Source organism: Pteropus alecto, unplaced genomic scaffold (assembly GCF_000325575.1).
Source record: "Pteropus alecto unplaced genomic scaffold, ASM32557v1 scaffold171, whole genome shotgun sequence".
In the NCBI taxonomy this organism is placed as follows: domain Eukaryota; kingdom Metazoa; phylum Chordata; class Mammalia; order Chiroptera; family Pteropodidae; genus Pteropus; species Pteropus alecto.
In genome coordinates this window covers 4,017,392-4,033,659 of record NW_006431925.1, presented here as the reverse complement: position 1 = coordinate 4,033,659, position 16,268 = coordinate 4,017,392, and the positions used below count along the sequence as shown (strand labels likewise).

The following is a 16,268-nucleotide window of genomic DNA, read 5'->3' as shown; positions in this document are numbered from 1 at the left end:
CCTCATGAACAACTTTTATATGGAATATATAAAGAATGATCAGAACTCAGCAATAAGAAAACAAACCATTTTTTAAAGGGGCAAAGGAGTGTATGTATTTTAAATAAGCACATGAAAAGTTGCCCAATATCATTAATCATTGAGGATATGCAGGTTTAAACTATGAGATACCGTAGAGTTATTGGAATGTCTAAAAAAAAACAACTGACATTGTGAAGTGCTATTAGGGATGCAGAGCAACTGAAACTCTCCTTCATTGCTGGTGGGAATGCAAAATAATACAGCCACTTTAAAAACAATTTGGCAGTTTCTTACAGAATTATCTATATACTTCCATACATCCTAGAGAAATAAAAATTTATGTCCCCACAAAAACCTCTAAGTGAACATTTCTAGCAGCTTTTTTGTAATAGTCAAAACTAACTCAAATTTCCCCTCAATGAGAAATGAAAGCATACACTTTGGTACATCCATACAGTACAACGGAATACTCCTTGGCAATGAAAAGCAACAGCCTGAACAAATCTCAAATTCATTATGTTAAATGAACAAAAAGGCCGATTCACAATTATGAATTGTATGGATAAATTTTGTGGGGGGGTGATGAAACTATTCTATATCTTGGATGTGTTGTGTGTACTATATATGTGGCATGTGGTTATGGTATACATTTCTCAGACCTTGCAGAACTAAACACTAAAATTGTGCATTTTGTTGTATGTTAATTATACCTTAATCAATCATTTACATAGCATAAAAGATTAATTTAGCAAGTATGTCTTAGATCTGTACACTGAAAACGCAAAACATTTTTGAGAAAAAATTTAAAAGAAACTAATAAGACAGTTTGCTTTGTTCATAATAAAATGGAAGTCTTCCCAAACTGACGTATGTTTCAATGCAATATCATTGGAAATCACAACATAATTTTTGGTAGAAATTGACAAAGTAATTCTAAAATGCATTTGGAAATTCAGAAGACCTATAAATAATACCAAAGGCAATCTTGAAAGGAAAAAGACAAAGGGCTTACACGACCTGAATTTAAGGCTTAGTATTAAGTTCTAATAACAAGCATAGTGTGATATTGGCATAATGATGGACAAATAACTAAAACATAAGTTTATCACGTAACTCAGAAATTCTGTTCCTAGGTACTCATAAGAAATGAAAAACATATGCCCACTGAAAAACGTACAAAAATGTTCATAGCATTTGTATTTGTAATGACCGCAAACTGGATAAAAATCAAATGTTCATTTGTGGATTAATGGATAAACAATTATCCTAGATCCATGCAATGAAATACTAATAACTAATAAAAAGAAGTGAATCTCAACTACAGTATGTATAAATGTGTCTCAAAAACATTATAGTGAGCAAAAGAAGCCAAGCAGAAAAGAGTACATAGTTTACACTGTATGATTCCATGTGTATGAAACTCTACAGCAAGTGAACTATTCTGTGGTGACAGAAAGTAGATCTGGGTCTAGAGTCAAGATTGTGGTGGCATCGACTAAAAGAGGGTGCAGTAAAATTTGGAAGTTGATGAAAGTATTTCGTGGCTTAATTATGATTTTGGTCACTGTTCATAAGATTGTGGATTGACAATTTTGTGAATTGTTAAAAATTTGCTTTAAGATTCTTAATGATGTTCCTGTCTTTTGATCAAATAATTCTACTTTTAAAACAGAATTCATCATTTAGGGCTTTGGTTTGAATTTAGGGCCTTTTTCTGCATTAGAAAGAAGAGAGGAAATGCAGGGAATAATAATTTTTAGTATTATAACAGTAATTTTTACTATTATAATTTTTTTAGGTTTGTCCATTATAAAGTATATATTTCATTTTGCTTTCATTATATGACTGCAATCAAGAGATGGTTCTGGAGTGATAAACTTTTAGATTATCCCTGGAAAGACAGTATAAACTAGGTACAATTCTTAAAACAAATTAACTTTTATCTATTTTACTTGTTTTCCTATGAAACCTAGATTGCGTGAAAACTAAATGCAATGCAAGGGCAGTTACAGAGGAACAGTTGGGCTGTCTACCCTGGTGCTTTCCTGAGGCAGAAGAGCTAGATAACACTATTGCCCACACAGAGAATATGCTTTGATGTGTTGAATCATCTCTTATTTTTGAATATGCCGAAATGGACTGACATTTTTTTGCAAGCAAATTGCAGCAGTATGTGTAATGGAATTGTAATAAACCGATTCCCATTTTTATGCTATTGGATTGCTATAGGTCATGAAAACGTACACTTCTTTCCACCTATTATATTTCTTAACCAACTTACTGCCAAGAATTTCCTTAAATCTTACCTCACATTCTCTTGTTTTCTGACTAATTAGATCATTTAATCATTATTGCTCTTGTGATATGTGCGTGATTTCTTTCCTCTTGACAAGGAGTCATATAAATATCAATATTGCCATTCATTTTTATTTTCCAGATATTTCGAACTTTTCTAATTAGCTTTGATTTATGCCTTGATGTTTATTTTTATTTTAAGTTTAGGAGGATTTTTATATTTAACCTATTGTAATATTTGTATTTGCAGTTCCCTGAATGTGGTTTCTATGGAATGTATGATAAGATCCTGCTTTTTCGCCATGACCCTACCTCTGAAAACATCCTTCAGCTGGTGAAAACGGCTAGTGATATCCAGGAAGGCGATCTTATTGAAGTTGTCTTGTCAGGTAGTATACTTTTCTCTCTCTCCATAGATCAATAATTAGTATATGAGGAATTCTTATGTATAAGTTTTTAAGGCCACATAGAAAACTTATATCATACTTGGCCCCAAAAGGAGATTTTAGTGCTCTGTCTACATGTACTTTCAAAATTCTTTTGGAAAAAGCAAAAAGTTTCCTTTGAATAAGCTGTTTCCACACCCAGTACTGTTCCAGTCACTCCTCCAAACTTCACACTCTCCCCAGTTCCCAACACACTCATAACTTCATTCATTATCTTGAATCATTTGGACAGCAGCAAAAGCAAACAAAAAAAATTTTTAACAGTGAAGCTAAGACATATCAAGGCCCCAAATGTACAGAGTGTCTGGAAACCAAGAAATAATAACAAGACTACGAAGGCATTACTTTGATTGAATCAAAAGTCCCTTAGCTATAAGCCAAGACAAAGGTGAAAACCAGAGCTCAGCGGTTTATAGTACATCAGGCTATGCTGTGTGCTACCTAACTACCTAACTCACTCCCTGAGAAGTGGCTGCATTTCCCTCTGTCCAAATTATATTTCTTGTTTAGGATTTCGAAGTTATGACTGTGCCTATCGATACAGAAAAATGAACGTGCTTAATTTTTTAAAGAAGTGCCAGAGAACAACTGATGATCATTACAATATTCTGAAGGGATCCAGATTTCTATTGTTTAATTTTTGTTAAAATTGAATCATTGAGAAATTCAGATTGCATCTCTGCTTTCTCCTTCTAGCCTTCTTTGCTTGGTAGTTCTTTGACTAAAGGCAGTCCATTAGCTTTAATGATTCTAGACTTCATTTCCTCAAGTCCCTCAATTTGTTCTGTGCCCAGTACTTGGGTGTACTGATTATAATTCAGTTGGTCTTTGCTTTGATCATCTATCATTGTGCGAAGTCTTAGAATTACTACACTTTCATTTTGTAGATAGATCCTGTAAAACAAATTGTTTTGCTAGATAAAACTAATTATTTTCCTGTTGTTTATAGGGTTGCTAAACAAATCAGCAAAAGCTTTCACAGTTTTTATTAATTATTTTGGGAAAATCACTTGCTTTGACTGAGTTCTCCCATTTACTTTTTTTGGAGGGGGGCGCGGGAGGCTCTTTTAACATTGGCTTAATGCACCCTGGCCTCAGAAAACTAGTGCCTAGATGTGTCATTTACTGAGTTTCTTATTTCTGAACACTAGAGGCTGCCTAAAATAAATTATTCAGGGAAATCATGTACTGGACCTATTTTCACCGTAATTCACATTAAGCTCATAGCTAGACTGCTTTGTGGTTAATGTAATGTGTTTTATGAGTCTTTCTTTCTTGTGGCAATACCCAGAAATATATAAGAATTTTTAAAATTGTATTTTGTAATCTAATTGATTTTTCTTTCCATTTTACTTTTGTTATCAAGCGCCTTAGTTGTCCCAGTTGAATGCAAGCTGTATGTGGGTTTGCGTGTGAGGGAGAGGGCTGCCCATTTGCATGCCCTCCAGGTGTCAATGAGCTAGACCTGCCCTTCTCTACACTGACCTACCTGATGCAGCCCTCTAGAGTGCCCCACCTGCACAAGGAACTGTATTTTGCTTTGCCTCTTCCATCTTTACAATGGAGAACTTCTTTGTGCTCATACTTCATATCTTTTGCCACCTGCCCTTTGTGTTTTCATCTCTCTTGTCTCTCTGGCCTCAATTCCTGAGGGAGCATTTAAGGGCAGCCCTTTCTCTCACCTGTTCCCGGGGGCAGCAGGATGAGGAAGACCCTTCCTACTCTTATCAGCTATCTTGTTGGTATTTAAAAGGAGCCATTCTGTAACAGCCCAGTTTCAATTTTGAGCCTGGAGCTTTTGAACCCTTTTCTCTCTCCATATAATCTCACTACCCCAAAGTCGTTGAACCTTTAAATTATTCAATTATGTATATTTAGTTAAATATATATTCAATTTTGTTTAGTGCTCTAACATTAATCTGTAAACTTCTTTGTAAACTTTATAAACTTCTTTCTATCTAGCTCCTCTTCCACTCTAATGCTTAGCATTGTGATTTTCTCAATAAATATTTAAAAAGTTTTTCCTTAAAACGACCAACCTTTTCATATTACAACCTTGTTTTTGCCCCGTACCGCTTACCTCCTTTTCCTCTACTCTTTTTAGTCCCCAAGTCCCACATGATCAAATGCCTGCTGTTTCTTCCCTGTCTTGTTGACTTACTTGCAGCCTGTCTGTCCTGAAGGTGATGCTTCATTCCCTTCCATCCGGGAGACCTTGCTGCTGATTTTCCTCCATTCTTAGGAGAGGAGTTGAATGAAATGGTTCTCTCCTCATTCCCTATTTTCATTTTTGATCATTTTCTGTACCACCCTTCTCCAGTTCCAATGATATCTATTTCACTATTTATGTTGTCTTCTTTACAATATTGCATTAAGATGGTTTACTTCCTTGAAGGCTCATTTGTTTTTAGCCATGGCAATAACTTCACATCAACTCCTACTGTTTCTTTCCATTTTCCGTACCCAGTCATCTTTGGCATTGTTGACATGCATGTTTATCACTCTTCAGATTCCTTATTATCGCTGTCTGTTGTCTGTCACCTGTAGCATAGGCCCATACCTGACCTCACCCTAAAGCATGGCTGCAGCACTGAGGCCGCCATTTGGCGGCACTCCTCCTCCATTTTGTCCATTGCTACCTAAGGCATACTCCTGTTCCCTGTCTTTTTCACTGTAGTTTTCAGCCACCTCTCGACCATTTTTGGACTGTATTTCTGCCTTTCTTTTTCCCTCTCCACAGCACATAGCCCACTAGATGCATGTCTTGCATCACTCTGATGCAGTCTCAACTACTTTGTATTCTCTTTACCCTTGAATGGTCTGTTGTGACTGTCAGTAATCTAAATTACTTCACCAGCCATTGTTGCTGTGCCTGTTCCTGAGACGCATATGACTTCTAGACACACAGTCCCCTGCCTACATAGCTTGATGCAGATTCATCTCTCACCTGGCCTTACCATTGTTCAGCGATCTTTTCCTCCCATCCTCTTGTTACTAAAGATATGAGGTTCCCAATAAACATATATGTGTTGGTTGATTGGCTGTTGGCTATCATATTTGAAGTTATCATATATACAAAATTTTGTAAAAATATTTTTTCTAAAAATATTTTTTCTAAATAGATCCTTAAAAGTTAACTGAAGTTCAAGTCTCCTTGCAATGCATTTGCTCAGCGCTGACAAGAAATTAGTGCCCATGATGTGGGCAAGATTGCATTGCATTATAATTTGAGGCAAGACAAATGGTAGCTACTAAAACTCTTAAGGCCATGGGTGCAAGGAAGCTCAGATCACATACTTACTCCTGAACCAGTCCATGAAGAGGATTGAGTATTGTGACTGGCCACAGAAATATGCCTTTTCTTCGAATTATGATTAAGAATCTGCTTCATTCAAACTGCAGTGGGTAAGGACGGTAGCGAGGACAAAACACTGAGTATCCCATCTATTGCCTTTCAGCCAGTTCCAAGGCATAAGCATGCTATGGAAATTTTTCTCTTGAAGACTAAAATTTTACTGTTAGAATTCATTTATCTAAATTTTTTTGTTTTTCCTCATCGAAAATTAAATTTCTCTATATAGTCTGACGTAAATGTAATCTGGTTCTTTTTATATTTAACCCACATTCTACCAGTAGGAACATTTTCTGATATAGGAGTACAATAAAAATGTGAGAAAGTATGTAAAAAAATTAAATACTTGAAGAAGGTAAAATACTCTTGTCTTTTCAGACAACTTCAGAAATTTTCTTTGCTTATGTTATTTTCGGCTGAGACCTTTCATCATCTGTTAGTACACACCAGGCTGCTCACAGCTAATTTGCTGGGTTTTCTTCCCTTTTTCTTTTTGAAAAACATGACTTATGTGAGCTAGTGAATTTAGACCCAGTAAGCCAGGAAAAGATTGCTCATGGGTGGATGGATTGGGTTATGGAGAAAAGAAGAAAGAATTCCATGGAAGTTCTCCACTATACACACACCCACCATTGGCAAATTTTCTTTGTCTGTAAGGAGAAGAATTAGCATTGTTACTATTGTAATGAAGTAGGAAAACATTGCAAATGGAAATTTCTCTTTCTAAAGCCAAAGTCAAGATCAAATGTTTTGTACTGAACTGTAAAATAAAGTTCATGGAATTTATCTGAAGTCTTCTTCATGATGGATCTCTATCAAAGTGTGATAATTCAGCCATAGCCAAGCAAATTAATAACAGGATTTCATTCACATGACACAACTCTTTTTGTTTTTGTTTTTTGGAGCACTTTTGGTGCTTTATCTCTAATAATTGTTTGTGTATGTATATCTGTCTCATAGGTGGTTAAAAACAAAATAGACAAGGACTACAAGAATTTCTCAAGTAAAATCATAGTTTTAAAGTCTTAGAGAAAAATACTGAATCTTTTTCCATTCATGATAAAAGTCCACATTTTTCTCAGATTTTTTTTTCATTATTCTTTGTAATAGGTTAGGCTGTATTATTTATATAACTTTTGCAAAATGCTGTTTCTGCATATAGTTATTTGTTTCCTACTATATAAAGCTGGGAGTCTCATTAGAAAGCTCGGGCTGTAGCCCAGACAGAGGGCATGTGGACCTATTCTCAGGCAGTGACAGAAAGCTGAAAATGAGGTAGGGAGATGAAAACATGTTTTAGAGGTAAATTAAAGAGATGTAATTTGGATATAATTGAAGGAGAAAGAAAAAATGCAAGCGGACCTTAAGGAGAGAGAGCTACAGCTACCTAACAGTGATCACATTTTCTCCTCTACCTCAAGTGTTGCATCCATCCTTTGTTCAATGTGTTTACCAAATGGTTTGGATATTGCCCTAAGGGGCTGAAGAACTGATTTTTTTATTTCCTTTGTAATTTTGTACAAGTTGCATAACCTCTGGGATTCAGGGTTTTTTGTTTATTTTTTAAATCAAAAAAGATTTTTTGCTGGATGAAAGTGTCATACAGTGCTAATAGTAGATAGATTCCTTGTTTTCTTCTGTCTACAAGTAAAGTGGTGTGCATAATGTTTGAGTATAATTTCCAGGGCCACATAGTCTGGGTTGATATCCTTTTTCTATTCCTCACTAGTTACATCTTTGCCAAGACATTTAATCATTCTGTGGCTTGTTTTCTCATCTGTTAAATGGGGACAACACTTGCACCGACGTCATAAGTCTATTACAAAAATTAAATAAACTGATGCCTGTAGAACACTTCAGAGAGTTTCTACACATAACAGCTGCACAGTAACTGTTAGGTATTATGATTGCATCTCCTCATCACAATCCAAGCAGCCTTCTCCCGTGATGTTCATGGTTATTCTACTACAAAAGGAAATCCTACTTTGATAACTTTTGAGATGTGTTGGATTAAGCCATTTTAAAGAAATTATTACAGCAGGACTCTTCAGAACTTTGGTGTATGCTAGTTAATATGAAGCATAACTCTCCAAGACCACTTCCCAAATTTATGTTATCACAGAATACATTGTTTTTTGTTTTTCCTTTATGCATCCGATGTGTCTTGGTTTCAGCAGTTCACACTGGAGATACCCCTTGGGTCAAGCCTATGGACCAAATGATCCGAGAGGGTATATTCATTTTGTCTACACGTAGGCCACTTCTCTCTCACGGAAATGCAAGATTTAGGAAGAGGGGCATCTTTGTTTACAAAATATCGCAAGCTTTTGGAGTAGTTCACACAACTAATTTTGTTTCCTTTGCAGTGACTCTGGGAGATAGTGAAATCAGATATCTTAAAAACCATAGAATATAAATTTTAACTTGCCCACCTCCTGCAGTGTATAGAGGTAATCCCAGAGCCTAAATCTAAGTGCTCAGTCACTGTTCACACCACTGCAGTGTCAAGGTGGCCCTTTTAACTTGGGCCAGGGAATCGAGATTCTTGATCCGTTCAAAGAATTCCCAGTATAGTAAGACAGTCTGTATTCCAGGGAAATATCAATGGTATTTGTAACAACAAAACCAGCAATGAGCTACAAGTTCCATTGCTATGATTTTTATTACAGAACGATTATCTCCCTCTTTCTCATAAAAAAAATAAATATTTGATAGTTATACAAACTGTTAGCAGGTTAAGAAAAACCCTGGAGGCTCTCCTCTGTAGAGTTACAGCACAAAATATGAAATAATAAAGTAACCATGCTCCTGCTTAAACAGGATCCCATCATATAATTTCACAACTCTTATCAAAATTGAAATAGTGTCTTAGGGTCATTATATTTAAAATATCCTTATAACTATGTTTTTTATATTACTAAGATTTAGCACCTAAACCATAAGCCGGAAAAAATTGCTAAAATTCTAGCAGGGTCCTCTTTATTTATAGAGAGTATAAATTATTCATTTACGTGGCATTGTGCCAGTGATATCCATTTCCCTCAGATATAGTACATTGCTTAGCAGTGTTTTATCCCCCTCTGAAATATAGGTGGAAGCGAAAAACCTCACTTTTGATATATTAGATCTCTGCATTATTATTTCCCCAAGAGTACATTATGTAGATAAGAGTTTTGTTTGTTTGTTCTTAAGAATGCAGAATTCTTAAGAACATTTCCCTAGCCCTAATACTGCTTGGGTAATTAAGGTTGTAAAAGACCTGGCCTTTAATACTTTATAATTTTTTGTAGTTCTTGGACATCTAAATATGCCAGGCTGAGTGGTGCCAATTCCTGTCCAATTTTGTTGTAATTATCCATGTAGGTGGTTTTGTAACAATGGAAAATTTAAATACAAGATTACAGATTATTACTTTTTTCTTCTAAGTATGGTTGATGTTAAGTGTGTCTTCAGCATTTCCTTTTTATTATCGTTAATATTTTTTCTGTTTCTGTCCTTATCTTTCAAGTAAACTTGGTTTTAGTTTCTGTGTCACACTAAACCACTTTCTTAGAAAAATGAATGCAAAGAGCAGGCAAACTGAAACGTTTCCATAGGCTTCCCACCTTTCCCCACTGGTGACTCAACGGGGACATGGGAGCTTGGAGCACTCCTTACTCACTCTGATAGTTTTCTCTGTTATTTGTCTCTTGGTGGAGTGGATTCTTCTGGTAGATGTCACACAGTAAGTGGATGCTTCTCTGTCTTTTTTTCACCCAAGTACCCTTATGTGTCAAGGCAGAATGAAGACATTTTCCCTAGGTACTATCGGACATAAGCAAACCCAAAGGGAAGAGTTTTTAAAACAATATTATTTTATATGCATTTTACATTGTGCTGCATCATATTTCTCAAGCTTAACTTTGAATAAATAATATTTCTCCTCATGCTTTTCTTTAAGAAATAATGAGAACAGTAGTGATGGTGATTAAGGTCATGTAGCATTTATGATATGTTAGGCAGTTCTAAGTGCTTTGCATAGATTAAATCAGAAATATGCATCATATGTATTTTTTGGCATATAGCCACATAACTTTAAATTAATACATAGTGGACTTCCAATCAAAGACCTGCATTTGAATCCCAGACCTGCCATTTATTTTTTTATATAATGTTTGACAAGTCACCTCATTTCCTTGAATCTTGATCCATCACCTGTCAAATAGCAATAATAATATATACAATGGAAGGTTAGGCTGTAGATTCGATTTCATGAGTAAATATAAAGCATTTCATGAGATGCCTGGCAAATGTGAAATAGTCAACTCTCTCACCCACCTTCATCCCACTGGACTATACATTTCTCAAATCAGGAATCATTTATTTTATATTGAATCCTCAGGACCTGACATACAATCAATGTCTGTTTGTTGAAAAAATTAATGAATACTTGAATTAACAAAATGGACAAAACCAACAAATGAATGATTAAATTTGTCATCTACATACGATATTCAGAAGTTGCGACGGTTCTCCAGGAATTGAGTTTCAAGGCTTACCATTGGCTCTCTTTGGCATAATCAGTCAGTAACATTATTATTATCATCTGTCTAATCCTCTTTTTCTGGATTCCCGTTATCTTCTACATATTCTCAAAAATAATTATTTAGATATTATTTATTTTTAGAAATCCAATTCTGCTTTCAAAACCTTGTAATGTCTCTCACAACATTTCTCATGTAAAATGAGACCAAATATGTAGAATACCAATTGTTTTCCTACCTAATTACTGTAACTCCTGGGTTATGCTCATCACCATGACCAAGTAGCTCCACTTATTATCAAACCCACTTCACTTTTTTTGAATCAATTTTCTCAAACATTGCTTTTTTCTCCCAAATATTCTTGCTTTCTTACTAAAGTGTGGTCAATAGTCACTCCTCCTTGTTACTTCCCCCATCCCCAATAGTGATCTCACTTGCCTTCATCAATTTATTGTCATTTCCTCACCTGGACCTCAGTGTTCCATACCTGCATTAGTTCCATACCTGCATCAGTCACCTCAGAATGGTGACCCTAGAGTTAGCCTTCGGTGCTGACCTTTCTATTATAGTGACTGAAGGAAACAAGGACTGACATCCTGAGATGCCGGCTGACCTTTCCTGCTGCTTCCTCTCCCCTCCACCCCTCATATTGGAGCATCGTAGCTTTATCTATCTAGCAGAACAGCTGTCCATGCCTAAGGGTCAGCTGGCAAGATCTATAGGAAAAGCTGAGTCATGTGCTCTGAAACTGAAATCTTAAGTCTCCATAGATCTTTGTGGTTTTCAGAGAGGGATGTATTATTTCCCTCTGTTCACACAGAATTAGCCTAAGGCCTAGTTCTTCACCATCTGGCAAGTGGATATTCAGCCAGAAATCATAGTTCTTTTCTCCTTTCTTTCTCTTTTTATCTATTACTTTTCTATAAAAACCATACAAAAGGGACTTTTTCTTTTGTCCTCTGGTCTCTGTGTAACCCATAATTTCTCATATATGCTTCTTAGGGTAGAGATTTAACAGTCTTAGGTATATAAGTCTTGCCATGTTAGGGCCTTGATAGTATAACAGAATCTCAGAGGACTTTGCATATCCAGAACCTAGAAAGTATTTTTTTTCTTTTTAACATGAATGAGTTTATAAAACACAAACAAATCTTACCAGATTTGACTCTGAATTATTTGGGGCTTCTTTCCAAAAATCACACTCCAACTCAAAAAAAATTTTTTTTGACAGACTCTGACCACAATATAAAAAATGTTGTAGGCAATAGTAATATCTTGTAAAGGGTATTTCCTTGGCTCTCTTCTATACCGAGGTGATATGGGTTTTTTTTTCAAGTCAGATCCTTTGAAAAAATTATTAGTTTTCTGCTGAGTTAAACAACACAAAATTCTTGTTCTCTAGGCTCACACTAGAGAATAAAATGGCTTAGGTTTTTGTTTTGCCCATCTGTTAAAAAATATGAAATTCTGTTCATGAGAATCAGCTGAGAGGTATGCATTTCAACCATTCCTCTACTTTTGCCCTGTAGCGTATGGTAGCCACTAACTGCGTAGCTATTTAAATTTAAATTAACTAAAGTCAAGTAAAATTAAAATGCAGTTCCTCAGTCACACTAACTACATTTCAAGTGTTTAATAGACACATTGGCTAATAGCTGCCTATTGATATGGTACATATTCACCATCAAAAACAAAAAGTTCCGTTGGATAGAGCAGCTGGATAAACCAAAGTTTACTGCTAAAGATCTGGAACACATTGTTTGGGAGTATGCATGCATGCGCGTGCATGCACTCCCTACAGAAATGCTTTTACTGAAATTTTCTTTGATATAATGTATTGAGGGATGATACAGATAACACACCTGAAAATTTGGGTAGCATATTTATTACCAAAATCTTATGGGAGAATGTGTCCACTGTGCCATCCTGTAACTTCCTCATAGGATAAATTCTTCAGACTTCAGTAGCCCTCACAGCTCTGATTTATGAATAATGTTACTCTTACAACATCTAATTTTTTTCCTGCTTTGGCCTTGGCTTCTCAAATCTGAATTCATAGGCCACATTTCATAATGGTCCAAGTAAGTACTACATCACTTTTACTGTACTAATCCTGTGTATTTGACACAATATGCGATATCCCCAGGGTTTCTTAATTTATCTTGTTTCACTGTATGAAACACAGAATTCCCTAGTGGTTAAAAGCACAGACTCTGAAACCAAACTGCCTGATTGGTTAGAACCGATTCCCAGCTACCCATTTATTAGCCATGTGGCATTGGGAAAGCTATTTAGTGTTTAGGTGCCAGTTTTATCACCTTCAAATTGAAGACTGACTATAGTAATAATGTAAAGTATCTAACATGTCACCTAGGATGTAAGGATCTTGTAAAATTAAAAAGGATGGAGCCAGGAAAGTCAATTGGAGAAAAGAAAGGAAATAGGTCAGGAAAAATAATAACGCATCATGGTATAGCATAGAGACTATTTGTACAAGTTAAGAATGGCTTTATTTTTTTTTCCTCTCATATTTTCCAAAGGATACTTATAGTGGCTTACAAAAACATACAAAATATAATAAAATACCAGCAATCGACAATGGATGTTGTCCAAGTTAGTAAAGGTAACATGTAGTTAAGAATGTAAATTCTGGAATATTATTTAAAAAACAGTTATATAACTTAATCTGGCTTTGAATCTGAGGAAAACCTGCTTTTAAAGATGAAAACTTTCTTTGGTATAGTACTCCAATGTTTATTCTCAGGAAAATCATCTCTAGGTTTTGGGGAAATTTATATAGTAGCATTCTGAATTCAATTAATGTATTGATCAAGATGGATTAATGAAGATTAATATTGGTTAGGATTGTTTCATAATCTGGTATGGATTGATTCTCTTTTTCATTATGAAGACATATTGGAATGCCTTCTTGTATAGCAATAATCCCCTTAGTAATTTGGGAACCTGTAACATATAATTTATTTCTCTCAATGTGTGCGCACGCACACGCGCGCGCGCGCACGCGCACACACACACACACACACACACACACCCAGGAGAGCCTAAGGGAGGAAAGGAAGGATAGGCAGAATTGTATATACCGTTAAAATCAATGAAATAAAGTCATTGAGGGCTGGCTGCATTAACAAAAGCCAATTGGAGAATGGTTACTGAGTGGCTATCTGAAGACTTTGTGGGCATGAATTATTTTTGTTTGAAGTAAAGGATTGGGCTTACTTGAAAAACTGCCAAATATCCATTTTTGATGTTCCATGATTGGTGACATATAGCACTTCAGTAACTCAGCCGTGCCACCATCTGCCCAGCATTCTCATTCTGCTGGTTGGCATGTTGTTTATTTGCTTTTAACATGCAACCCATATAAAAATCCCTCATAATCTGCCAAAATTAGAAATGCAGCTGTTTTAAGGCTTAAACAGCAATAACACTATTCATTATGCCAGTGTAGAGGAATAAAATAGATGTTTTTGAAAAGAGCAATATTACTCCAAAATGTATTTGTACCTCCACTATTCTAAGTATTTTTAAGATACATATAGCCTGTTACCACTGTTGACTTTAGGCTTAAAATATACCAAATATCTCTTTTCTACATATATTTTGACACATAAATATTATCAAATATCTCTTTTCTACATATATTTTAATACAAGAACTGGGATTTGAATCAAGCTCAGAATTTTTTCTTTTTTCATTTTATGAACCTATCTTAACTTTTCAGATTCTAGAAAATGAAAATTTCTGGCTAACTCTGGGTTTCATTCTATTTTTATTTTCCCCAGCATTTTTTGAGGTTCTGATCATTATAACATTAATCCTGAGAACATGATATTATAGAGCCGTGTGGAGAATTAATGAGTTTAAGCAGTTAGTCCTCTATTAAAAAAAATGAAGATTTTTTTCTCCATTAGTAATCTTGTGATGCTGAAAAATGAAAATCAAAACTAAAGCAAAACCTACCCCTTGTTTCACTATTGTCATCTATAGTCAAATTATTTAGGTATTAGGAAACAAAAAAGATCTGGTATGAAGCCCTCCATCCAGAGGCACATTTCTTCACAGTGACTAGACGTAACTGTCCTAAAACTGAAAGTGGAGAGTTTGAAATTGGTTTGCTCCATCCTTTACACTTTGATATTCATATAAATTTAAAGATTTAAATTGAATTCACTTAGTTATGTATTAATCTTGCTCCTGTATGAACTCCTTCACCATATGCATTTCAAGCACTTACAAAAACATTTGTATTTGTGAGAACTGATTTGTAAAAAATTACTTCCTGTGGAATCAGGTCATGAAAAGCAATGACAGAACAACACACGAGATTGCAAAAATGAATATACTTGATATGCATTTATCTTACATATCCAAGAATATTAATTATACTAAAGAACAGGGATAGTATGTTATAATTCTAAAAAATTCATATAACAATTAGCTCAGTGTCAGACATAGAGTAGTCACTCTGAAAATACGTGTTCATGGTGGATATGCTTTGCTTGTAATTCAAGACTTCATAAATGGATCTCAATTTGAAAGGAAAATTTTAATTTTGGTTTTAAGGCATTAAAATATTTGGAAAATTCCAAAGTTATAAGACACATTAGACCTTATGACATGTTATTATGACTGTTATTGAAATTTTTAATGAAAAATATTTGTTTAATTTTATAGACTTAATATATACCTTTTCTATCTAGAATACATGTGTAATATTTATATATTGAGCCTACTGAATTCACTTCATTTTTCTTCACGATTATCTCATGTATAAATCTCTATTCTTGATGGTTTTATGCTTTTTAAAAACATTCGATGCTCAGCAGAGGCCTTGGTTTGCTGACTCTAATGACAAATCTATTTTGGTCTCTTTGAATACTTAACACACAAAACAAATGAGACAAGCACAAATGATCTTTCCAGCTTTGAAATCAGACTGGCCACCACGGATGATACCACTCTAGCAAGTGAGTCAATAGTCAAAACTAAATAAACTTCAAAAACTTTTAATAGTTTTATACTTACTATTGTAAAGTTTTATACTTACTATCGTAATAGTTTTATACTTACTATTGTAAAGTATAAAGTTGTAAAGATAGTATAGAAAGTTCACCTCACCCAAATTTGTTTTCCTTTAAGGTTATCATCCTACACTGTCATGGTGCATTAGTTAAAACTGAAAAATTAACATTGGTACATGATTTGAACTGCAAGGTTTTTTTTTTCCCCATTAATGCCCTATTTCTGCCACAGGACCCAATCCAGAGTACCACATTGCATTTAGTTGTTATTTTTTTCCAGTCTCCTCTGGTCTGCAACAATTTCTCAGACTATCCTTGTTTTTCATGACCTTGGCAATTTTGAGGACCGTGTATTCTGTAGAATATCTCCAGTCTGATGTTTTTCTCATGATTAAACTGGGGTTATGCATGTTTGGATAAAAAGTACCACAAATATGTAAGCTTTTACTAAGTGAGGTACACTTCTCATTGCATCGTATCAGGTACATGATACTGACAAAACTTCATTGATGATGTTAGCATTCATCACTTGGTTAGCTGGGGTTGGTCAGGTTTCTTCACTGTAAACTTACTATTTGTCCCTTTCCAT

At 34.9% G+C, this 16,268-nt stretch overlaps 1 protein-coding gene across 1 annotated transcript in view; it reads left to right on the top strand.

The window, feature by feature from the left end:
• The window catches only part of PRKD1 (protein kinase D1), a 280,608-nt gene that overhangs the window by 143,382 nt on the left and 120,958 nt on the right, over positions 1-16,268 (top strand). Inside the window, 1 exon segment of the mRNA XM_025043367.1 lies at positions 2,567-2,705. Within this exon segment, the coding sequence (XP_024899135.1) occupies positions 2,567-2,705 (139 nt within the window).